General features: G+C 45.9%; 1 protein-coding gene across 2 annotated transcripts in view; it reads left to right on the forward strand.

The window, feature by feature from the left end:
* The window catches only part of CUL1 (cullin 1), a 105,757-nt gene that overhangs the window by 16,490 nt on the left and 64,411 nt on the right, over window positions 1-24,856 (forward strand). For both annotated transcript variants that reach the window (XM_053898692.1, XM_053898691.1), the window contains exon 2: window positions 20,027-20,327. In XM_053898692.1, coding sequence (XP_053754667.1) covers window positions 20,188-20,327 — 140 coding nt within the window. In that variant the 5' untranslated portion in view covers window positions 20,027-20,187. The remainder of the gene's footprint in view (window positions 1-20,026; window positions 20,328-24,856) is intronic.

Below are 24,856 nucleotides of genomic sequence, written 5' to 3' on the forward strand. Positions count from 1 at the left end.
ACGCGGGGCTCGAACTCACAAACCGTGAGATCATGACCTGAGCCAAAGTCTGACACTTAACCAAGTGAGCCACCCAGGGGCCTCGGCCCATTTTTTAATCAAGTGGTTTTCTTACTGAGTGTTAAGAGTGCTTTATACATTTTGGTTAGCAGTCCTTTATAAAATGTGTCTTTTGCAAATGCTTTCTCTCCCCCTGTGGCTCGTCTTCTCATTCGACATTGTCTTTCATAGAAGTTTCAAATTTTCATGAAGTCCAGTTTATCAGTGATTTCCTTTGTGGATCGTGCCTCTGGTGTTGTATCCAAAAAGGCATCACACCCAAGGCCCATCTAGGTTTTCTCCTGTGATCTTCTGGGAGGTGTTTCATTTTGCTCCATTTTTATTTTTAAGGAAGGTTTTACAAACACTACATGAATAATGTTTGACATATTAAAAGTGTCCTTGTATCTATGCACTTCATGGGTTTTCATCATTTTCAGACTGAAATCAGGTGAATTAGATGGGTCTTTAAGGATCATCTCCTACCCCCTTACTATATTTTTAGGGGGAAGAAAGCAAGCTACCATTTGGGGGAATTTCTGCAATGGGCCAGGCAGAGAACTAGGCATTTTTACATCTGATTTATGTCTCATCTGAATCTCCAGTTGGTATTTGGGTCTTTAATTTAAAATGAGTTAACAGCATTAGAACTGGCATTGTTGAAGGAACCACATGTTGCCTTCTAAGTGAATGTGATTGGCAGTGCTCACTGGATTTTGATTCTCTGTAGCAGATGGCATGGTATTTTCTCAATCCCACCTGGAGGTGAACTGAGGTGGTGGGGGGCGGGGGTCATGGTGAGATCACCCAGAGGACCCCCTTGTAGAGGGCAGTAGGAAGCATGAATGCAGGCAGAATGTAGTCAACTTTCTATCAGACTTTGAATTCAGGGTTACGTGAACTTCAGCTGTGAGGCTTGCAAAGAAGTTGTTCTAGGAGACCGCTGTTGTAAGTCATTCTCGTTGGTTGTACGTTATTTTTGAATAAGGTATGTGGTTTGTTGTAGAAGCTGAAGCGTGCTGGTTGTCCTGTGCGTCTTCATTTATACGTTTGTAATATTCATGCTTGTATGCTGGCTTTAGAACTTCAAGGGAAAATTCGTGTCCTGCTCGCACTTTTATTCCGTCATGGTAAATGGGGGTGATGAGTCAGCACGTGGTCCCAGCTCGTCCCAGGAACCCCCTGCGACACCAGATACCAGGGGAGGCAGGCCTCTGTACCAGGGGAGGCAGATACCATGTGGAGGCAGGCTCCACATGGAGTCCGGCGTCCTCTCACGTCATTCTGAGCAGCGGGCCGTTTGCGCCTGGCTGTCGCGCGGCTTCTGCTCTGTGGGAGCTACATTCTCGAAGACCACCGTTCCCTGGGACTAGTGCAGTCAAGTGACTTTCTCCTCACAGACCTTTTCCTTGATGTTTCGCAGACCTTCGACGCTGTCGAGGGCTGGAATTTCATAATCTCGCCCTCCCCTGGCTCCCTGGTTCTCCCACCCGTGTGTTCCCTCTTTGCAGCGCTCTCTCCTTTTGGTGGCTGAGAGGTAGGGACTCATTTCCCCTGTGTCCTTTACGTGCACGCTCTAGTCGCCACCTTTCTTTGTTCTTTATACTTTGAAGATTTGATCTGCGTTGTTGAAGACAACTTACATTTTTGTAAAGTACTAAATACATTTCTTCAGGTGTGATTTCCTTTGGAATCCTGTTCTGTATTTTTTAACTGCCTTGGGTGTTTCATTTTGGTGTTCTTTTTTTTTTTTTTTTTTTTTTAAATCCCATTCAGTGTATGAAAAGGAAGCTCTTTATTTTCCCTTTAGGTTTAGGCTTCTAAAATTTTTTTTTTTTTTTTCAACGTTTATTTTATTTTTGGGACAGAGAGAGACAGAGCATGAACGGGGGAGGGACAGAGAGAGACAGAGCATGAACGGGGGAGGGACAGAGAGAGAGGGAGACACAGAATCGGAAACAGGCTCCAGGCTCCGAGCCATCAGCCCAGAGCCCGACGCGGGGCTCGAACTCACGGACCGTGAGATCGTGACCTGGCTGAAGTCGGACGCTTAACCGACTGCGCCACCCAGGCGCCCCAGGTTTAGGCTTCTAAACGTAACATTTTCTTAATAATATCACCTTTCTCTCGGGGGTTCTCTTTAATCCCTTTAACCCTTGGGGTTTTGCCAGTATGAGAACTTTTTCAGTAAGTGTTGAATTTAGTGATATTAAAAATTTCATAAAGACAGATTTATGAGTGGATGATCATCATTTAACCTAGAACTGCCATGAGACTTTGCGCTTATGAGTTCGTATTTATTTACAGTGTAAATAGTATTTATTTTTATGAATACTTATTTATAGTGTTGATCCTCTGGCTGTGTCAGGAGAGCATGGGATGATGCTTGATCTTGGGGTTGTGAGTTCAAGCCTCATGTTTGGCGTGGAGCCTACTTAAAAAAAAAAGAAGTACAATTATATTGTTGCCAAGTGATTGCCTAAAGCAGGGGGTGTAATTGGTTGAGATTCCTGGGAGACACAGATGTTCTATAACTTTTTTTTTAATCATGAAAGATGTTAAATAAAGTACAGCAAACATGCCTACCACCGAGAATTACACGTTAACCCATTTAACATTATTTCCTACTTACGGTGTGAGTGGGTTTTATAACTACCGTGATTCCAAAGTAAGGATGAGCATAGATGATACTGGCAAGAACTGTCAAAGAATAAGCAAAGTATCTGTGCGTTTTTGGTGGCACAGAGGTACTGCCATAACTACTCCGGTCTGTTACCCACATTCACGATCGGAGGAATTGCCAAGTTTCAGCTAGAGGTTAGTGGAAAATAGGATGTACTCTTTCCCCATCTACAATCACAATCACCCCGAATTCTGTCCATGGGCCCCCCACCTCCACCCTCCCCCATGGGTAACATTCTTACTAGTTTTTGGTTTACCCTCCCATTTTTTTTCTTTCTGAAAAAGAAAAGCGTAACGTGCTTGTTAACGTGCGTGTTAGCATTTATCCCCTGATGCACAGAAGGAACTGTGCCGTTTCCGGTCTGTGCACCCACGGAGAAATCCCCGTTATCAGCCGTCGAGGTCTACACAGTGGCCCCTTGTGTGGACGTGCCGTCCGTCAATCCTGCCCCCTGGCGGTGGATTTGGGCTTGATTTCCAGGCTTTCGCAGCGACTAAACTAGAGTTGACAACCTCCTGTGGGCTTGGGCCAGTTTATTTTGAGGACACGGTGCTAGAAGTGAGGTTGCTGGGTCCGAGGGTGAATGCAGCCGTGATGTCGTCAGACCCGGCCAAGGGAGCGTTTGTGTCGAGAGTTCCCATCAGCCATAGTTAAGTTGTTGTGAATTTTTAACGTAAGGTCTGCCAAATTCTGGAATCCAGAGATAAATTTGTGGAGGTTTGTAGGTACAAGTTTGAGAAGCAGGCCTTGCCATGTTTCATTCCTTCCTGCCTGTGCTCCCGTTTCCGATCAGCCCTGCTCCCGCTGTGCCTGCTTGGGGTGGTTTCGAGCATCCAGCTTGCCTTTTCCCGTTGCTGGGAGTCGAGGTCCAGCCAGTGTCTGAGCTCTGATCGCCTCCAGATCCATTCCTCTGTCTTTAGGTGCACTTGGATCCCAGGTCTACAGAGCCTCCCGGCTGCCGTCTCCAAAGTCACATCAGACGCCTCTCTTCCCTGCGCTGCCCACTCACAACAGAGGCCTGAGGTCCTGTGCCTGCACCCCCAGCCTCGTGGGATTCGTTTTCCTGCCTCATGCCCTTCGTCCCTCGTGAAGCACCCTCCCGCTCGCTCTCCTGCCCTTCAAATCCTGTTCATCCCCCAAGAAGCGGTTCAGAGCACACATCTTGTGAAGCCTTCTTGATCATTGCAGCCAGGAGTGATTTCTTTCAGACCCGCTGAGCTCCTGGTGCGGTTTTTGTCTGTGTTGTTAATGTGGCAGTAAATCATACGTGCCATAGGGCATCTCTTCTGGGACCTTCAGCTAAGCCTTTCAAATTAACATTTTCACTTGCTTCTGTGTGTTGCAGGAGAATATAAGCCCCTCTCTGGGCAGCATCTTAAATAGCAGTTCTGAAAGTTGTCTTTCTGGTAGAATACTTGATAATACTGCTGCTTGGGCTGAGTGCCGTATGTTTGCAGAAACCTGGTCATTGTGTAGACAGATACATTCTTTTCTAGAAATGAGCTGAATTTGACCCATAAAAATGTGTAGCTGGCATGCTTTAAAGCTGTTTTTTTTTTCTTAACAGCTTTGTTGAGGTATAATTCACATACCATAAATAAAGTTCAGTTTTAAATGCATAATAATTGATTTTTAGTGAAGTGACAAGAGTTGTGCAGCCATCACACAGATCGGTTTTAGAGCATTTCCATCACCTAGAAGAGATCCTGTTGTACCTGTTTGCAGTCACTCTTGATCCCCAGCCCGGCACCAATCTACTGCCTGTCCCTAGAGTTTGTCTGTTCTGGACATTTTGTACAATGAATGGACTCACATAGTCTGTGGTCTCTTGGTTCTGGTTTTCACGTAACATGATGTTTCAGGAGTTCATGCTGTAGCACGTATCAGTACTTTGGTTTTTATTGCCAAATTGTATTCTTTTGGGAGTAGATGATATTTTGCTTATCCATTTACCTGTTACTGGACATTTTGGGTTGTTCCACTTCGGGGCTGTTAGAAAAATGTGCTATGAGGGGTGCCTGGATGACTTAGTTGGTTGAGCATCTGACTCGTGATTTTGGTTCAGGTCTTGCGGTTCATGAGTTCGAGACCAGCAGGTGGAGCGTGCTTGGGTTTCTGTCTCTCTCCCTCTCTCTCAGCCCCTCCCCTGCGCTCGCACTCTCTCTCTCTCTTAGATAAACTTTAAAAAATATGCTATGAAAAATTAAAATAAATAAAAATGTGCTGTGAGTATTTGTATATAGGTCTTTAGGTGGACGTATGTTTTCTTGGTTTTTCTTGGTGGACATCTAGCACTGGAATTGATGGGTCATGTGGTAAGTATGTTAACTGAACCTGGTCTTGTAATGCCCCAAATGTTTAAATCTTTGAGTGAAGACATAAGGCAATTCAGGCACTCAAGATACATTCAGGTCTTGGGGATTTGGCTTTGAATTGGTTGTTTAGGAAATAGAACCACTTCCCATTTGGCCGTGCGGTTCTGTTGCTTCTCTTACTTTATAGCTATGGATTTAAATGTTTGAATGACTTCAAGTAAGTAGAGAGACAATTCAGATAATGTCTCTAAAAGCCATCTATTAAGATATTCATTGAATTTTTTATACTTCTTGTCCACTGTAATTGCTTGAACTTCATTGTGATCCCTTAGTTCTGTATAGAAATGTAATAATATACTTTATAAGTAAGTAAATTTGGCAAGCCTTGAATTTCAGTCATGAAGCCATGTAAACTTCTAAGGTGGTAAATGCCTTTGCTTCTAGATGTACAAGTGAAACCCTCATTCTTGAATGTGCACATTGTTGGCCTACATTTATAAGATATTAACCCCTGTTCTAGCATCTTTAAGATTCCTTCTTGATCAAAAAGGTTAAAATTTTAAATAATTAACATTCAAATGATAATTTATGAATATTCAAATGAAACCGTTTTAAACAGATTTGGGAGTGTAAGTATAAATGTCCGTTTCGTGAATTTGCTAGTTCTTCCGTGATCTTGCGTTTGCAGTCATTTGAACTTGTCGTTACGTATTCTCATCATGCAGTTTTCACTTGGCATTTTGTGTGGTTCTTTTGGAAGCCAGGTTGTGTAATCTCTTGGTAACATGCTTCTTAACGAAGTGGAGGAAGAAATCTCCACCTTAGTAAGGGAGCAAGCAGTGTGGGATGGGGTGATGGACAGAACATGGCTTTGGACTCTAAACATTTAGTGTTCTGAGTCCTTGCTACTTATTTGCAGCGACTTGGGGCAAACGAGTATCTTTGAGCCTGAGTTTCCTCATTCGTAAGAGATGATACCGTGCAGAAGATATAGTTATTGTGAGGATTAAGGGAGAGAAGGTATTAAAGCTCCTGTTGGTACAGAGCCTCGCATCGTAGCCTGCAGTAAATACTCTGTCCTTTCCCTACACAGATAAGACACCCACGTGGAGCAGTCCTACTTGATGCGCACCGGGGGTTGGGTGGTCAGGGATGCGGTGGAGTGTAGACGAAGGTCACTGGAATGAATTCATTCACCAGAACGAATGGCTGTTGGTGTTTTAGAAAGTAACTCGGGCGGCAGTGTGGAGGGTGGATCGGAAGAGGTAAGACTGGCGACAGCGAGGTCGGCGAAGAGGCTTGTGTTAGTGACCCAGGTGAGACGAGAGCGTGGGGACTGGAGTCGTGTAGTGGGTACGGAGAGCCGTGGGGACGCGGGAGCTAGGAGGGGAGCCCCGACTTTACGACGAGGTCAGGACAGGGAGGGGTCAAAGCTGACTTGTCTGCGCAACGTGGGAAACGCGGAAGGGAGTTGGTCAATTTGAACGTGGAGAGACCAGTCGGGAGGCCGGGGGAGGGGGAGGGCCCCCCCCTCCCCCGGAAGTGTCGGCAGGGGTCCCGGATGGAGGGGCGCGTCCGTGAGGTGCGGCGAAGGCGGCCCTTCGAGGTGAAAGGGTGCTTTCGTGACCGCCGGGATTTTGAGTTGTGCAGCCGAGGCTCCCGGAACCCAGGTGGGAGGAGAGGCAGCGGGGGCGGCGTTCAGTCCTGGACCCTAAGAGCGGGCAGGAAGGGAGGACGGAGAGCCGGGTTGAGGGGCGGCGTGCGGCTGCGAGTGTGCACAGGGTCTTGCGGCCGCGGGGGCCGCGGCGGAGCGGAAGGGCCGCCACCCCACGCTGCGAGGGGGGCCAGTGGGGCCGGAGGCGGCTGCTCTGTTTTCACCTCCTCTCAGCCGCGCGCGTCAAACCCCGGCTGGCCTCTTCGGCCTCTTGTCCAGGCATCCCGTGGGCTGACACTTCGGGGGGATTTAAGAATTTCTTTCTTTCTTTCTTTCTTTCTTTCTTTCTTTCTTTCTTTTTTTTTAATGTTTATGAGAGAGAGAGAGAGAGAGAGAGAGAGAGAGTGTGAGCGGGTGAGGGGCAAAGAGAGAGGGAGACACAGAATCTGAAGCAGGCTCCGGACTCCGAGCTGTCAGCACAGAGCTCGACGCGGGGCTCGAACCCACAGCCTGTGAGATAGTGACCTGAGAGAAGTTGGACGCTTAACCGACTGAGACACCCAGGCGCCCCGGGATTGAAGAATTTCTAATAAAATGTAAGAATATCTCAGCCTGGCGGCGCTGCGGTGTCCGTTGTAAATGGCGTTGAGTACCTTTAAGTACCTTTAACCTGCTGGACTGTTCTCTGGTGTGTTTCTGGACCAGCCAGATCGCGAGGAACCTGAGCCTCTGCTCCGGCTTTACGACCCTACAGACCTCTGCAGTGACACGGGGGAGCCCCCCTCCTACCTTCTGGAATAGTCCACCACCTGTTCCGCCCCACCCCCCAAGCTCCGCGTGGGCCGCTTCCCATTCCCATTCCCATCCCTTCCCAGCAGCCCCGGCTTGAATTGTCCTCCCTCCCATTCTCTTGCTTTCCGTCCGGCTTTTTTTTACTTCGCCCGTCGGGTAGGTTTGCTCAGGTTTCTGTTAGCTTTTTATCATGGAAGATAGAACACAGTGTACAGATACAACGTACGCATCTGTCACTCAGCTTCTTTTTCCTGCCGTATTTTGGAGTAAATCCCGGCCATCCTGTCATTTCATGCATGACAGAATGTGTCCCTAACAAATCTGGTATTTTGTTGTTGCTTTTCTTCCGCTCCAGCACCGTGAAACCGCAGTGGCCGTGCCCCCCGCCAGGCAAGTGCCTTCCCGTTCTTGGGGGGGGGGGGGTGCCGGCCCTCTCTCCTCTCCTAGACGAACTCTTGTGTAAAAAACCAGTATTCTATATAAAAACATTATCGTTCTGTACGTGCTCCTTCCTCTGTCACCTGTTTCGCTTGCGAGTCTTTCCGAAACTCGTCTGTTGTGTGCCTGTCCGCCGGTTTAGTTTTGGTTTCTCCTGTTAGTGGACGTGTGGGTTGTTTGCAGGTTTGGGTTTTTGTTGTCGCTCATACAAAGCAGTACAGTGAAAGCACGTGTTTGGTGTGCACACACGCACGCGCACGCGCACGTACACACAGGTTCCTCTGGGTGTAAACCATCCTGCGGTACGTTCGTGTCTCACGTGCCATGTTGCAAATCAGAGCCGGGGGGGTTATGCGTACTTTTACCCAAGTGTTAGAAAAGTAATTCCTTGGTTGAGTAATACCCACGATCGTGTAAATTTTGAATCAGATTTAAAATGTTAACTAAACCAGAAAAGCTAAATTCCGTCTCGTTTCTATGTCTTTGGTTTCTTGCGGGAAACCTTTTTCATTCCATGCGACCTCTTCCCCTGGTTTAGGGACAGTCTGCTCCCTTTCGGTTAGGATCATCCCAGACTGGCAGGAGATGCTCCCGAGGGGGTAAACCCGGCCTTGAGCTCTGGGATTTCCTCACCTGGCTGTGCTCGGTGACCAGGGAAGCTGCATCTCAACCCTTCGTTTCAGCGACTCTGGTTTTAAGCGCGTGCAGAAAAAGTTCAGGACTCTGTGGTCCACCCGCCCTGCATCCCGCCCCCCCTCCCCTTTGGTGGCACACCTGCCCTGCTCCACCATTTTAAGGACAGAATGTCACACGTTGCTTCTGCAAAGTGACCTCCTTCTGATACTTGGTGGCTTTTCAGGTGTGCATACCGTTGACGGCCGGGGCAGTTTCACAAATGTTCTTAAGGTGAACGCGGAGATTTGAGTCACTGGATTTGCATGGTTTTGTGGGGTTTTCTGGGTCGTGTGAATAACGGATCATTTTCATCGACCACCTCAGACCACTTACAGAAAGAACTTGTTTTTTAACGGTGAATTTTATTACATTTTCACTGACTCTAATATAGCCTTTACATTTAGAAGAAACTAACATTTTAAGTCAGTGTTTGTTTGTTTGTTTGTTTTAATCTTTCTACATTTTTCAAAAGCCATCCACCTAACTGAAGCACTAGAAATAGTGTTTTTGTTTTGTTTTGTTTTGTTTTTTTGTTTTTTTTTTTTTTTGGAAAAACCTTGTCGTTTGCACTCCTGTCACAACTCGGATCTGAATGATGTTGCCCTCACATTCCTCAGTATTGGCTGCTGCAACAGTACCTGCTAGAAGCGTTCGGTCTTCAGAAATGGGGGCAAATATCAGGACTTTATTAACAGGCAAAAGCGGTATCTGGCCTTTTGGAGCAGTTGAGGTGAAAGTGAGGCGGGGATAAGGTGGGTTTCTCCCCCGGAGTAGAGATGTAGTTTTGTTCCTTAAGGGTCTTGACAATTTATACTCCTACCTGTTGTGCTTGAGGAACTGTCAGGGGACTGATACCTTAGGAGAACACAGAAAAGCTTAATTGCTTAGATGTCTGGTGAAGAAACGCTTGGCCCTGTAGTCCAGTTTGGGGGCCGAGTCTCATAAAGTGGAGGCCACCCTCCGTCCTGCAACTAGACGCTTAAATCGTTAAATCGCCTCTGTGTCTCCCAGTGGCCGCGGTGACACGTAGCACCCCCACGGCTGCATTGCACGGCCTCTCTGCCAGAACCGTGCCCCCCTCCCCTCACTTCTGCCCCCACCTCACTTCTCCGTGGAGCTCCCTGGAGTCTGACCCTGTGACGAGGACACCCCTCTGTAGCCTCTGTCCACATCCTTAAACTTCCTCACTCATCTCCGGAGCTGAAGCCTCCTGGAAGCCAAGCTGTGGCTGTTCGTGTTCTCCCACATTCCACCAGCCTCCAGGTTGAAGGTGGCTCAGTGCCCCCGACCCCGCCCGGTGTTGACGGCCGTGGTCAGAGACTCACTCTCAGGAGGCCCCCGCCCGCTCCGCTCCCAGTAGCGGTCGCCTGTCGCCAAGGACTGGCGAAATTCAAATTCACCGGGCAGTCTGGCGCCCAGCTCGGCCTTCCGCTCCGTTCCTCGGCACCATCATCTCAGGTGACTCACTGCCTATGCGGACGGTGCTCCTGGTGCCTTGACCTTCACTTCCTTGAGCTCCGCCGTGTTCCCGTCGTTCTCAGGCCGGGGCCCTCAGCCTCGGCCTTGTCACCAGACCGCCCCACTTCCAGCGTCGTCGATGCGGCGGGCCGCTGCCAGCTACTAGCGCCAGCCTTCTGTCCTGTCTCGGCCTTTCTCAGACCTCACACCCCTCTTCCCGCTTTCTTCACCCCTTCTTGGCCAAAACGGTCTGCATTTCTGTGTCTTCCAACCCGTTCCAGTTGATTTCTGTCCTGAAGGCTGCAGTGAGACTTTCCTTGCTGAAGCGTCACCAGTGGCTTAAATAGAACTGAAACCAGAAGCTGCATTTCAGATACGATGACGATGAAAATAATAGCCTTTATTCACTGTGTTGCCTCACTTAGTCCTGACCCCTCTGAGATACGTTAAGTGATTTACCCAAGATCATACAAGAAGTAGAGTGCAGAGCCTTTTGTATGACCACGATGAGGCCCTGCCCGCCATGGCCCTTTCTTCCCTTGGCCTCCGGAGTGGGGCTCCTCTCATTGTTTGGGGCTGTAACTTTGCAGGTACAGACCCTGTGGTTCTCCATCATCTAGTCAGTTTCTGAATGTTCTCAGGACTGAGTTTGGGCCCATCTCTTTCTGTAATTTCTCTGATGAACGCTGGTTCTGACTCCAGTAGTGCCTGTCAGAATGATCTCTCCAGAGCCCCGCTCCCAGGATGCTTCTGTGATGCTTCTCAGATCCACCGTGTCCAAAAGTAAACTGTCTCCCACCAATCTGTTCCTCCTCCACTGTGTTCTGACCTGGTAGGTGGATCCATCGTGCATTTATCACATAGATGATACATATAGGCGTTTATCACGCACACTCAAGTCAGCAGAAGAGAAATCCTTAGAAGGCTGCCTGCTGCAGTATCACTTACAACTGTTAAAAAAAGTAAACACCTAAAGCTCTTTAGCAGGGGACTAGTTTGATGAACAATAGGATTTTAGCTCACAAAAACGAGATACATTTCATTAAGTGAGATGTATTTCATTATTAAAGAAAAAGTTGCAAAAGCGTGTGGTCAGCTCCGTGAGCCTTAGTTAGAAATGAGTAGGGACCAGTGCAGAGTAATCTTTAAAATAAATAAATAAATAATAAATAAAGCAAGCTGCGTTGTTCCTTAAAACATTAGTTTTCTTGAAGAAACCTGTCCCGAGATCTGTTCAGGAAAAACCACTCTATGGCCAAGTCCGCTCGAATGAGAAGTGCTTTATACTGTCGTTTTGATGGAGATTCACAAGAGGCGTCTGCTGATTAAGGCCTCTTGAGTCTCGTAGCCGACGAACGTGGCAACTTCGCCGCAGTTAGCGTCTCCCGTATCCCTTGATGCTCTATTCAGTTGATATTCCAGTCAGCGTTCAGTGGAAGGCTGTTGTAAGTGCTCATTTAAAAGAGCCCTTTTATTACTACTGAAACTCTGACTTCCTCATAGCAAAGAGGAGGTGTTTTTCAGGATTCCTGGAGGTTGTTCACCTAGCACTCCTCCTCAGCAAAGACATCCTGTGCACCATTAATGTTGAGAAATCGGCTGGTTGGTTGGTTCACAGTGTGAATTGTTAGAAAGTCTGTTTACTGCGGATTCTGTTGACTTTTCTGTCCCTTTGGAACAGCACGGTCTTTGAGGGGAGTCCTTAAATAGACAACCTCCTTTCTCCTGTTAGGCTGTTTATTCTGACTCGTGTCCCATTCCGCCGTCTTGCTTTCCTAGGCGGACACGAAGGAGAAGAGCGCGGTGCGTCTGCATTTGTGGTGATTTGTTCGGCTTCGTGAGGTACAGCTGGGCTGCCGCTGCTTCCTGTCCTTGACCGGTTGCGTTTTGTGCCTCGGTTTCCTCTACAAATCAGCATTTCTCCTGGATGTTCGTGACCGCAGACGTGAACGCTGTAACGTCAGGGGGTTGCGATACCAGAATACTCTTGAAAACTGCCTGGTTTCCTGAATAGATACCTGGTTGAGTTTTGCCATTTGTTTCTCGTATTGATTGGCTTTTTGGACCTCCAAAGGTTTTTAGCTAACATATTTTTACCCCTTACTTAAAAATCACTCGAAACTCTTTTTATGAAGTCTGCTCAAGGCCATGGGCAGTTTGGATGGCCTGGTCGTGAGGTGGAGGCTGTCCGTTTGTAAAGTGCTCTGTCTCCGAAGTTGCAATCCTGGCAGATAAGGCCTCGTGGGCGCCTGCGTCGTGGGTTATCACCCCAAGCAGTCTTCCTGTCTGTTTAGTTCACCAGACACTTGGGCGACGCACGCGCAGATTAGCCCCTTGCCCCCTCACCCCCAAGTGGAAAACCGCTTACCAGAGCGCCGTATGTCCGTTTGGACAGCCTGGTGGATACGCGGGTGCCCCACCTGGCTGCCCCTTCGAGAGGGGACTTGACTGCCAGCGTGGGCGGCACGGGCAGCAGACGGCCCCCGCTTTCAGCTCCTCCGGGCCCGCCTCGGCCGCAGAGAGCTGCCCGGCCTGGCCCACTTCGAGCCACTGAGGCCAGTGGCGGCCAGAAGGCCCGGCTCTGCGGCCTTGTGTGTAGCATTGACAGGGCTGGCTGCAGAGCTGAGGGCCGGGGTGGGGGGTGTTGGGGGGGCGCTTCATTCCTAAGAAGGATCTCCCACCCAAACTCTGTCCCCGCCTCTGCCCCAGAGGGGCCACCCGGACACCAGCAGGTGGGCTCTTGCTGTCAGCGCGTGGCCTCACCTCGAAGACATTTTCCTCATGTGCTTACTTGGAACGTTTCCTTGTCGACTGAGTTCTGGATTCCTTTCCTGTCATATTAGTAATAAATGTTGAAGCGTACGGGTGTGAGACTCCCTAGGGGATACTGAGACTACGAGGTAAGGATATCCTCTTTAAACTATTTGCTTAAATAGGTGAGGACATTGTGAATTTTTGAGAATCTCACATCAGCTATATATGAACCCTGAATACTCAGTGGGGACGATAGAAAACCAGAGCAGGTAGTTTCAAATAGACTAGTTTGCTTATTTTCCAGCATATTCTGCATATAAACTGAGGTGTGCCGTGGTACAAAGTTACACGTATAGAATTAGACGCAAAGTGTGTGTAGTAGAGTCAACTTGACATTTTATTTTTATTTATTTATTTTTAACTTAATTTATTTTTAAATTTATATCCGAGTTAGCATATAGCACGACGATGATTTCAGGAGTAGATTCCTTAATGCCCCTTACCCATTTAGCCCACCCCCCACCCCACCACCCCTCCAGCAACCCTAAGTTTGTTCTCTGTATTTAAGAGTCTCTTCTGTTTTGTCCCCCTCCCTGTTTTTATATTATTTTTGCTTCCCTTCCCATATGTTCATCTGTTTTGTCTCTTAAAGTCCTCATATGAGTGAAATCATATGATATTTGTCTTTCTCTGACTAGTTTCATTTAGCATAATACCCTCTAGTTCCAAATGGCAGTAATTGCCATTGTAATACTCCATTGTATATATGTATATATACCACATGTTCTTTATCCACTCATCCGTCAATGGACGTTTGGGCTCTTTCCATCCTTTGGCTATTGTCGATAGTGCTGCTAGAAACATGGGGGTGCGTGTGTCCCTTTGAAACAGCACACCTGTATCCTGTGGATAAATGCCTAGTCGTGCAATTGCTGAGTCGTAGGGTAGTTCGATTTTTAGTTTTTTGAGGATCCTCCATCCTGTTTTCCAGAGCGGCTGCACCAGTTTGCATTCCCACCCGCAGTGCAGAAGCGTTGCTCTTTCTCCGCATCCTCGCCAACATCTGTCGTTGCCTGAGTTGTTCACGTTAGCCATTCTGACAGGTGCGAGGTGGTATCTCACCGTGGTTTTGATTTGTCTTTCCCTGATGGTGAGTGATGTCACCCTGACATTTTAACGTGAAAAGGTTGTGTTTGATCTTCTAGAGCGTGAGTGAGTCTTGGTGTAAAGACTTAGAACTGGAATGGGAAGTGTAGGAGAGGAAGAAAGAGCACGTAAAGAACGTGTTTGGGCATATTTGGATGCCGATGCTGAGTTAGGAGAGTGGAGTATTATTATTTTATAATAAAATAAAAGTTTTTTATTTTAACTCCAGTATTAAGATACCACGTTCTGTTAGCTTCAGGCGTACAATACGGTGAGTCAACAAATTCTCTCTTCTCGGTGCTCCTCGTGAGAAGTGTACTCTTTAATCCCCATCGGCTGTTTCATCCGTCCCCCCCACCCACTTCCCCTCTGGTTAGCATCGGTTTGTTCTCTATAGGTAAGTCTGTTTCTTGGTTTGTCTCTCCTTTTTTCTCTGCTCATTTGTTTGGTTTCTTAAATTCCACTTACGAGTGATACCATATGGTATTTATCTTTCTCTGGCTTATTTTGCTTAGCATTATACTCTGGCTCCATCCATGTTGTTGCAAATGACAAGATTTCATTCTTCTTTTATGGCTGAATAATACTCCATTGTATATATGCACCGCATCTTCTTTATCCGTTAATCAGTTGATGGACACTTGGGCCACTTCCATAATTTTACTGTTGTAAATGCTGCAATAACATAGGAGTGCATGTATCCCTTTGAATTAGTATTTTTGTCTTTTGTGGGTACTTAGTACGATTACCAGATCATAGGGTGTTTGTGTTTTAAGGAACCTCCATACTGTTTTCCACAGCGGCTGCACCAGTTTACATTCCCACAAGCAGTGCAAGAAGGTCCCTTTTTCTCCGCATCCTGGCCGACACTTGTTTCTTCTGTTTTTGATTTTAGCCATTCTGATCGGTGTGAGGTGATATATCTCATTGTAGTTTGATTTGTATTTCCCTGATGATGAGTGATGTTGAACATCTTTCCGTGCGTCTGTTGGCCAACTAGGCGTCTTTTTTGGAGAAATGTCTTTTCGTCTTCTGCACGTTTTTCAATTGGTTTATTTGGGGTCTTTTTGGTGTTGAGTTGTATCAGTTCTTTATATATTTTGGGTACTAACCCTTTATCACATATGTCATTTGCAAATATCTTCTTCCATTCAGTAGGTTGCCTTGCAGTTTTGTTGTTTTCTTTGCGAGTGGAAGGTTTTATTTTTATGTAGTCCCAATAGTTTATTTTTGCTTTTATTGCCCTTGCCTCAGGAGACATATCTAGAAAAACGTTGCTATAGCTGATGTCGTAGAAGTAGTAATACTGTCGGTCCTCTTGTCTAGGATTTTGTGGTTTCAGGTCTCACATTTAGGTCTTTAATCCATTTGAGTTTATTTTTGTGTATGGTGTGAGAAATTGGCCTGGTTTCCTTCTTTTGCACGTAGCTGTCCAGTTTTCCCAGCACCGTTTATTAAAGAGATGGTCTTTTTCCTCTTGCATATTCTTGCCTCCTTTGTTGAAGATTAATTGACCATATGATTGTGGGTTTATTTCTGGGTTTTCTCTTCTGTCCCACTGATCTATGTGTCTGTTTTTGTGCCAGTATTGTACTGTCTCCATCACTATAACTTTGTAATATAACATGTCGTCTGGAATTGTGATGCCTCCAGTTTTGTATTTCTTTGTCAAGACTGCTTTGGCTATCTGGGGTCTTTTGTGGTTCCATACAAATTTTAGGATTGTTTGTCCTAGTTCTGTGAAAAATGTGTAGGTATTGATAGGGATTGCATTAAATCTGTAGATTGTTGGGGTGGTGTAGACGTTTTAACAATATTTGTTCTTCCAGTTCATGAGCATGGAATGTCTTGCCATTTGTGTTGTCTTCAATCTCTTTCATCAGTGTTTTATAGTTTTCAGAGTACAGGCCTTTCACCTCTTTGGTTAAGTTTATTGCTAGGTATTTTATTAGTTTTGGTGCAGTTGTAAATGGAATTATTCCCTTAATTTCTCTTTCTGCTGCTTCATTATTAGTGCATAGACATGCAACAGGTTTCTGTACCTTGATTTTGCCGAGTTCACTGAATTCCTTTATCAGGTCTAGTAGTTTTTTGGTGGAGTCTTTAGGGTTTTCTTTAGATAGTGTCATGTCATCTGCAAATAGAGTTTTAGTTCTTCCTTGTTGCTTTGGATGCTTTTTATTTATTTTTCTGGTCTGATAACTGTGGCTAGGACTTGCAGGACCATGTTGAATGAAAGTGGTGAGAGTGGACATCCTTGTCTTGTTCCTGACCTTGGGGGAAAGGCTCTCAGTTTCTCCCCATTGAGTATGATGTTGGCCGTGGGTTTTCATAAATGGCCTTTATTATGTTGAGGTGTGTTTCCTCCAAACCTACTTTGTTGAGGGTTTTTATCATGAATGGATGTTTATCATGAATGGATGTACTTTGTCAAATGCTTTTTCTGCATCTACTGAAATGATCATATGGTTTCGTATCCTTTTTCATTGTTGTGATGTATCCTGTTGATTGGTTTGTGACTATTGAAATTGGTTCCCTATTTGTTGACACCCTAAAAATGAAAGAACCTAAAATTCACACCAGGGTATTGAGGAATACTGGCTTTGCAGAATCCAGATGTCAGGCTTGTGGTTCTGACACTTTCTAGCGTAACATTAGTTAGGTTTGATTGCTTCCATAAAAGGGAGGGCCAGAACTAACTATCTTTAAAGTTAACCTCCAATCTTACTGTAATTGGTTCTGATGAGCAAATATTTTTGGTACACAAATGCGTAGTACATAAATTTTCCACTTTACAAGTGTGTCACATACCAAAAGTTAATGGGTTAGCTTCTTAGGTGCTTTATTCCACAGTAGTAGAGTTGTGTCTGTTTTGATTTACTATTAATAAGAGTACATAAGACAGTGCCTACAATAGTGCCTGGCACATGGTATTTTCGTACTAAATATTCAGTAAAATATTACTGATCACTGAACTCCTGGGCGTCTTACAAGTCTGTTTAAACACTGTATTAAAATATGTATACGTTTATAGTGACCAGAATAACAACATTACTAAATGAATCAGTAAGAAAAATTTCAGCCTAGGGGCGCCTGGGTGGCTCAGTCGGTTAAGCGACCGACTTCGGCTCAGGTCACGATCTCGCGGTCCGTGAGTTCGAGCCCCACGTCGGGCTCTGGGCTGATGGCTCAGAGCCTGGAGCCTGCTTCCGATTCTGTGTCTCCCGCTCTCTCTGACCCTCCCCCGTTCATGCTCTGTCTCTCTCTCTCTCAAAACTAAATAAACGTTAAAAAAAAAAATTAAAAAAAAAAAGAAAGAAACATTTCAGCCTAAAATCTAGTGTTTGAAGGAAAAAGTGAAGAAACCAGATAGAATTTAATGGAGATTCTAAGTGAGGGTTTGAGGGTAAGTTCAGATGCTTTATAATGGTGATACTTCATTATTTCTAAATCCTTTAAAAACATACAGCTTTTCAGTTCCCCAATTTGTTATTTCATTTATTCATATACAACATTGATCTGTGTGCCGGGCTCCGAACTAGGTTCTCAGCAAAAGAGATGGTCTCTGTGCCATGAATCCTTCTCTGCAGAGAAGGGAGAGACACAGGCCTGGGATTACCAGGAATGAGAGTTCAGAAGGGAAAGTCCCACGAAGCGGGCGCGCCTCACTGGTCTGGGACTTCTAGTGAGTGTCACCTGGCTGGACGTGGGCGGGGTGAGCACAGGAGCTTTCCGGGCACAAGCAGCCTGGGGAGCGGCGGCGGTGATGATGACGACAACGACAGTGACCGCTGGGGAAGGAAAAGGAGGTAGTAGTGAGTGGATGTGGCGTGACCTCGAAGGTTAAAATCAGTAGCACTCAGATGTGAAAGAACAGGAACGAGGCATTCGAATTTTCCCAGGTTTCTGGCACTCACTGAGATGGGCGGCACCGGTGAACGGGGGATCTGGGGGCAGCTCCTGCGTTCAGCTGTACGCCTGCTGGGTGTGCGAGGTCTAGGAGGGGTTGTGAACTGGGCACTGAGATGTGTAGGTGGGCCTGGACTCGAGAGAAGCAGTCTGGGTTGGAGACACACTTCGTGAGTCACTGGCAGGTGGGGGTTTGAAGGAAGGAGGTTGGGACACGTCCCCGTAGTAACCCGTTGAACTTGAAGGTACTTTTATGCGGCCCAGTGGAAGTAATACGGTGAGGAAAAGGTGAAAATGGACATAGTGGAACATTTTTCCCGGTTGCTGCTAGGAATTAAACGGGAAGAAAGAGGAGTAAAAGAGCATCTAGATGGGTCTGAGAAGGCTTATCTAAGTTAGAATCAACTGAAGTGTGTGTGTGAGTCTGGGGAGTCGAAGTGATGATTTCCCCCGGGGTGGAACACAAGGAGTGCGGGTTTAAATAGGTCGCGCCATCAGGCGGTACTACGGGTCCAAACACACTGTCAAGTGGGGTGTTGGTGGGTATGATCCTCCCGAGGGAGATGGAAGGAAAGGCAGATGGAACATAGATTCCGGGAGCATTTGCGAAGTGGCTGCTGGGTGGTTGGTTTCCCTAAAACTTGAGGGAATTCTTCTGTCAGATATGTTTATGTTCTACATTTGAGCATACTTCTTTGAGCATATGCTGTAGAATACTTGCAGGATCAAGAGTGGTAGTGTGGCTTCATAAAATAGTAGGTCCCAAAGCTTAGATTGTAATTAGTAGAGGGGTGCCTGGGTGCGTCAGTTGGTTAAGCGTCTGACTCTTGATCTCGGCTCAGGTCTTGATCTCAGGGTCGTGAGTTCAAGCCCCGCGTTGGGCTCCACACTGGGCGTGAAGTCTCCGTAAAAGCTAAATAAATATTAGAGATGATTTGGTTTTCAGACTTGATCCACAAGTATGAACTACATTCTCCTCAAATGTGCCTTAGGCTACAGAGAGCGCTAATGCCATGGAAGATGGAGAATGTACCGAATTACTTGCTGAACTCAAATTTGCACTGGCAAGCTTTGACAACCCATTCTTACTGCTCCAGACATCATTTACCTCCAACATTTATTGTATGGAGCCATTCAAATAATTCAGTGTTTCTTAATTTGACAACAGAAGTACTTGTTTAAAAACCTCCACATTTCAGTGTGATGTACGTAGGTGATCCTTAAGGTGTGACTGTAGTATTACGTATTGAGAAGTACTGAGTTACTAGGCTATGGAATACCTCCGGCCCTTTATCTATGGATCTGAAATCCTGAAGCATTAAATTCTATTTTGCAGGAGTCTTATACACTTGGAAATAATAGCCAGTATTAATTGTGAAGCGTTGACTATGTGTTAAATATCGATAAGGTAGTAAATAACAGAGGCATTATCTTATTTAGACTTCACAGTAACACTCTGAGAAAAATGATCTGCCCCCCCCCCCCTTTTGAGGATTAAGAAATCGAGGCTGAGAAGTGAAGTACCTTGCCGAAGACCTCATACCTAGTAGGTGTGGAGCCGAGCTTCAGACCCCCGCCACTGAATTTAGGGGACATTTTAAATTTTGATGATTCCTGCCAAATTCCCTTCTAAAAGGGGGAGTGACCGTTTCCCTGCACCTTCAACCTCCTCAGCATCTGCATTCCTGCAAAGTGCTAAGTGAAAAACTGTTAGAATTCACAGGTAACTAGTGCGGTTGGTTTTTCTTACTTTTTAGGTATTTGTGTTTCGCTTTCTGGGAGTTAGCTTTGCATTTTTTCCTTTGAGTTTATCTTTCTAGTTGTTATGTAGGCCAAGTGGTTAAGTTTAAGTTTTGATACCTTCAGGGGGCAAAAAAGAGCCAACAGTGTTAGCTGTGCTTCTGCAGTTTCACCCGGCTTTTCTTGTGAACACTTTTCTTGTGAGTTCATAGGATTCCAACCTAAATCCCTGATAAGTAAGCTTATCTCTGTACGTAGACCATCTAACATGAGTTTGTTTCCACAGAGAAAGAGAAATATTCTCTAGATTAGAGTGGTGCCCACTAATGCCCACAGACTGAATATTTCTGTGCGCGTGGCAGGCACCCCATTACCCACCCCAGGATGTCGAGAAAGAATTAATTGGCTTTATTTCGTCCTCAGGTTTGCCTGCAATGAGATTTCATTCTCTACATATAAAGGACATCCTTTCTGAGCTGCTGTGAATAAATTTGGAATGATACTGTATATTTTCATCTGATGGAGAATTAGCTGTACCTTGAGTTTGGATTGCTGCACTGGACGACCTAAGAATATCGCTCACGATGTCATCAAACAGGAGTCAGAATCCCCATGGACTGAAGCAGATTGGCCTTGACCAGATCTGGGACGACCTCCGCGCTGGAATCCAGCAAGTATATACCAGACAAAGTATGGCGAAATCCAGATACATGGAGCTCTACACGTATCCTACTGCTTGAGCTGAGATTAATTTGCTTAGAAGTTCAGTTATTCACTAGTATGATCCGTGAATGGTTAGAAATTTTACATCGTGTTTTCTCTTTTCATTTTCACCCTGTGATATACTCAGAGTCCTTTTTTACCTTTAAAAATGAACTCACACTCTTTAAGTTTTCTGACCAGGGATAAAATTGGCTAGTTGGTTAGTCCAAAGCAGTGCTGTGCAGTGTAGTCGTTACTGACTACGTGTGGCTGTTTACATTGGCAGTCACTAAAATGAACAGTTCCTGAGTCACGGTATCTGTACTTCAGGTGCTTGATAGATGGCACACTACTTCCGTCGCTGTGGAAAGTTCCATCGGACCGCGCCAGTGAAAGCAGGAGAGCGCTGGTTTCTGTGTTGTCTGCGGTCGCCTTTGTGCTTCAGGGCCTGAGCAGGGTGCTTGCATCAGAAATGGTCTGGTCCTCCGTGGCTCAGGACGTGGTTCAAGGTCCGCACTGGCCTCTGCGCTGACAGTGCGGGGCCTGCTTCGGATCCTGTTTTCCTCTCTCTGCCCCACGCTCACTCTCTAAAAAAATAAATAAACGTTAAAAGAAAAAATAAAAGCAGTCTGGCCCACAAAGCCAGAAATATCTGCTGTCTCGCCCTTTATGGGAACAGTTTGCTGACCCTTATCTAAAGGGTTACCACATAGAGCAAAAAGCTTGACAGTCATGACCTTGTTTTACAAATACGGTATTAAAGTATTTCATTCGCTCATTATGTGGTCCATGGTGTGTGCAAGGGACTGTCTGCCTGCCACAAAGGTCATGAGGGTGTAAAAGACATAGCTCCTGTTCTCGAGTATGTACTTGACGATACACTTTTTAACTTGTAAGTTTCTTGATTCCATTCAAATATAAGAAATTGAAATTTAAGCTAACTCACTAGACAGCAGATTGCTACTGCTTTGCTGGTTCTAGTAGTTTAAAGTTGCTAGTTCAGTGGAGATTTAATCTTAGATTTTTAGTATGTATCCATAGTTGTCAAACTTCGCTGTGTGATATTCCAGTGTACCCTCAGCTATGCTAACATTTTAGGATCGTCCCCCCAAATAGACGTGAAGCTGCATGTCTAACTCAAAATTAACTTAAAAGTTATTATAGTTGTGTACATGTTCCTACGTGCATGTACATTTACGTTGTTAAGAAACCAACTTAATTGAGATATAACTCCCATACTGTAAAATTCACCCTTTTTTAAGTGGTTTTTAGTATATTCCCAGGGCCGTGCAGCCACCAACATGGTCTCGTTTTAGGACATTTCCATCACTGCCAAGAGAAGATCCGTACCCATGAGCAGTCACTGTCGTTCTCGCTCCCCTCGGTCCCCGGCAACCACTAATCAACTTTCTGTCTGTGCATTTGCCTGTTCTGGACATTTTAGAAACGTGGAATCACACAATGTTTAGCTTTTTGAGACCGGCTTTTTTCACTTAGCACGGTGTTTGTGGCTTCAGCCTTGTGTCACGTGTCTGCACATCCTCCTCCTCACGGCTGGATCGTAGGGACACATACCGCGTTTTGTTCATCCGTTTGTCAGTGATGGGCCGCCTGGGTTGATTCCACCCTTTGGCTCTTACTGAACTATGTTGTTGTGAATATTGTTATCTTGGGTGGATAGCTGGGAGTGGATTGCTGGGTCACAGGACATAGAGAAAGCCTTTAAGGAGGATAGGATCTTTGACAGAAGAGAGGCGGTTCCTCCCCTCGAGGGTTGTGGCTTACCTAGGTGTATGACCTTTATGATCTTTTTTGTTTTTGTTTAATCCTGTAAGTGATGCAGCTGAAGGTGGTGATTTCAGTGGCGAGACAAGGCACTTGGCTGGGTTTCTGTGTGCAGAAAGCCCAGGGAGCCCCGGTGTGGAGACCAAAGACGTCTAATTGCTGATTTGTCTCTGGGGAATTTCTTAACATGTGATTTTTGGCTAAATCAGATTGGTCCTCTGTCCAGGACCATGCCATGCTCTCAGAACTCTGAGAATGTAGAGACAGCAGTTACTGGCTTCTTTTATTCTGTAAATAATTAGAATGTGTGGTTCTGCAGTTTTTAAATTTTTTCGGAAATGCTGCCCTTCAATTGAGTATTCTTTTCCTTCCAGTTGCGTTTGACAACATAACAGCTTTATACATTTATTACGAGTGGAGAGGCCGACTGAGTCTAAAATATCTTACTTTAATTCTTCAGGTATTTATGAAATAACGGCTACAGCTGGAGTCTTATGTGTCAGGCCTTGGGCCAGGAAGCATCTTCGTCTTCCTCAAGGCTTGCATTGCTCCCGAGGGCTGGTGGGAGTGACCCTCCTCTGTTGGTGTCGGAAACCACTTCCCCAAAGGCTCATGTAACTTGCTTGATACGGCAGCCAAGTAAATGATGGCGGTACTAAAATGCGCAGTAGCCTGACCCTAGAAACCTGCCTTTATCCGCTAACTACCTTCGGATTCTGTATCTGAGTGAATCCTGTTGCTCAAAGTATTTGCAGTATTGGTGGTGTTATTGTCACAACTAGAACTTTGGGGCGTCGCGCACGCTTTTCTGGAGCATGTGGTCACTTGCGTTGAGGGTCCCCTGAGACCCGGTGCTGTTGGAGACACCACGGCAGCTCTAGCCCCGCCTCCGTTTGTGGGACACTGCAGATTTTTGTAAAGTTTTCTCTTCGGGTGTGTGTTCGGTCTCCGTGTTAACCACTTGCTGACTCGCCTTTTAAAATAATCTCCGGGCTAGTTTACAGTGACATCTGACACTTGGCGGTTGTCAGGTCGTGTTTCAGGTTAGCGGGTGCTTTTGGTCCTGGGAGGAGGGAGCAGACTGTGCACCCACTGTTCACTCTGCAAGGTCAGAGCGTCCTTGGCGGTAGTTGCTGACGGAGAATGGGTTAGAATCAGGCGAGAGGAAAAGCTGGTTGAGAGAAAAGAGGGATCCTTTTCCTTCCTAACTCTGGCTGGGGGCTAACGGCTCAATTTTTACCCTTTGTTTATCCTGGAGAAACATATGTGACTTGCTTTCTAGAGAAAATATCCTGCTTTTGAATGTGAAGCAAATATTCTTAGAGCCTTATTATACAGTGTAAACATTTTTCTTGACTTTTTAACTCAAAATGGCAAAGGAAAGAGAAAGGTGTTTTTGGAAAGAAAACAGTCCCAGAGCATCTGCAGTCAGAAAGATCTAGTTCACTCACCTTTGTTTCCAGCTGCTACTCTCAAGGGCTTCATTTTTCTTCTACAGTTTGAGCCTCAAGCCCTTGCTCCTCCCGGCATGTCTGTCTGTCCAGTCTTTGTCTCCCTGCTTCTAACTTTCCTTGATGTCTTATGTACTATACAGCCGACCCTGGAACAGCATGGGAGTTAGGGGCATTGACCTCCTGTGCAGTGAAAAAGCCGCATATAGCTTGACCCCCCCAAAATTTAATAGCCAAGTACTTTCAACTGTGGAAACCCAACTAAGAACATAAACAGTCGATTGACACACATTTATGTCATATGTATTGTTTACTGTGTTCTCACAATAAGCTAGAGAAAAGAAAATATTAAGAAAATCATAAGAGAAAATACATTTACACTACTGTATGTAGCGAAAACAAATCACGTTTAAGCAAACCCGTTCAGTTCAACCCTCTTGTTCAAGAGTCAACTGTTGGGGCGCCTGGGTGGCTCAGTCGGTTGGGTGTCCAACTGCGGCTCAGGTCATGATCTCGCGGTTCGTGGGTTCGAGCCCCGCATAGGGCTCTGTGCTGACAGCTCAGAGCCTGGAGCCTGCTTCCCATTCTGTGTCACCCTCTCTCTGCCCATCCCCCACTCACACCCTTGTCTCTCTCTCAAAAAGAAACAAACCTTGAAAATACATGTTGGTTTGTTTTTTTTTTAAAGTCAAGTTTTTTTAAAAACTCAATACAGCAACTTTTTTTTTTCCCAGTAAAATACAGGCGTGCGTTCTGTGCTGGTGGGTATGTAATAGGTGGGTAAACAATAGTAGACTTCTTTCTTTTTGAAAAATTGAAATAGGTAATGTAATTTCTTAGTCGGTTTATTGACACTTCAGGTGTCATGCTTCGCTCAGAGCAAGCGTGGGTCTTGATGAGTGGAGCAAACGTTTATGGTGAGAACGCAGGATAATGGAGGGTCCTTGTGGCGTAACTGAGAGCGGCCCATCTGGTCGAGTGTGGTAGAAGTTTCTGGTTTCGCTGGGCGCCAGATCTGCCTGTCCTCCTTTCCAGGTCACAGGCCTTTTTTCCCTTGGTCAGTATATACCGCAAACCATGTTTTGCCTTCCCCTGGGATCCAGAGAAACCTCCGCGTTGGTGTCTTTCATTGTTTCCTTATGTCTACAAAAGTTCTCAACGCTGGAGTTCAGATTTTTCCCTGTGGTGCTGTGAGCTGAATTAGTTTATCCTGTTTTATTAGCCTCGTTTTTTGTTTGTTTTTCGAAGTCTTCTTTTTCCCCAGCAGTACACTCAGGATCCCGTTCCTATTTCCAAGTCTTGGCCGTTCACCTCG

This window comes from Panthera pardus, unplaced genomic scaffold (genome assembly GCF_024362965.1).
Source record: "Panthera pardus isolate Hobbes unplaced genomic scaffold, ASM2436296v1 HiC_scaffold_9, whole genome shotgun sequence".
Taxonomy (NCBI): domain Eukaryota; kingdom Metazoa; phylum Chordata; class Mammalia; order Carnivora; family Felidae; genus Panthera; species Panthera pardus.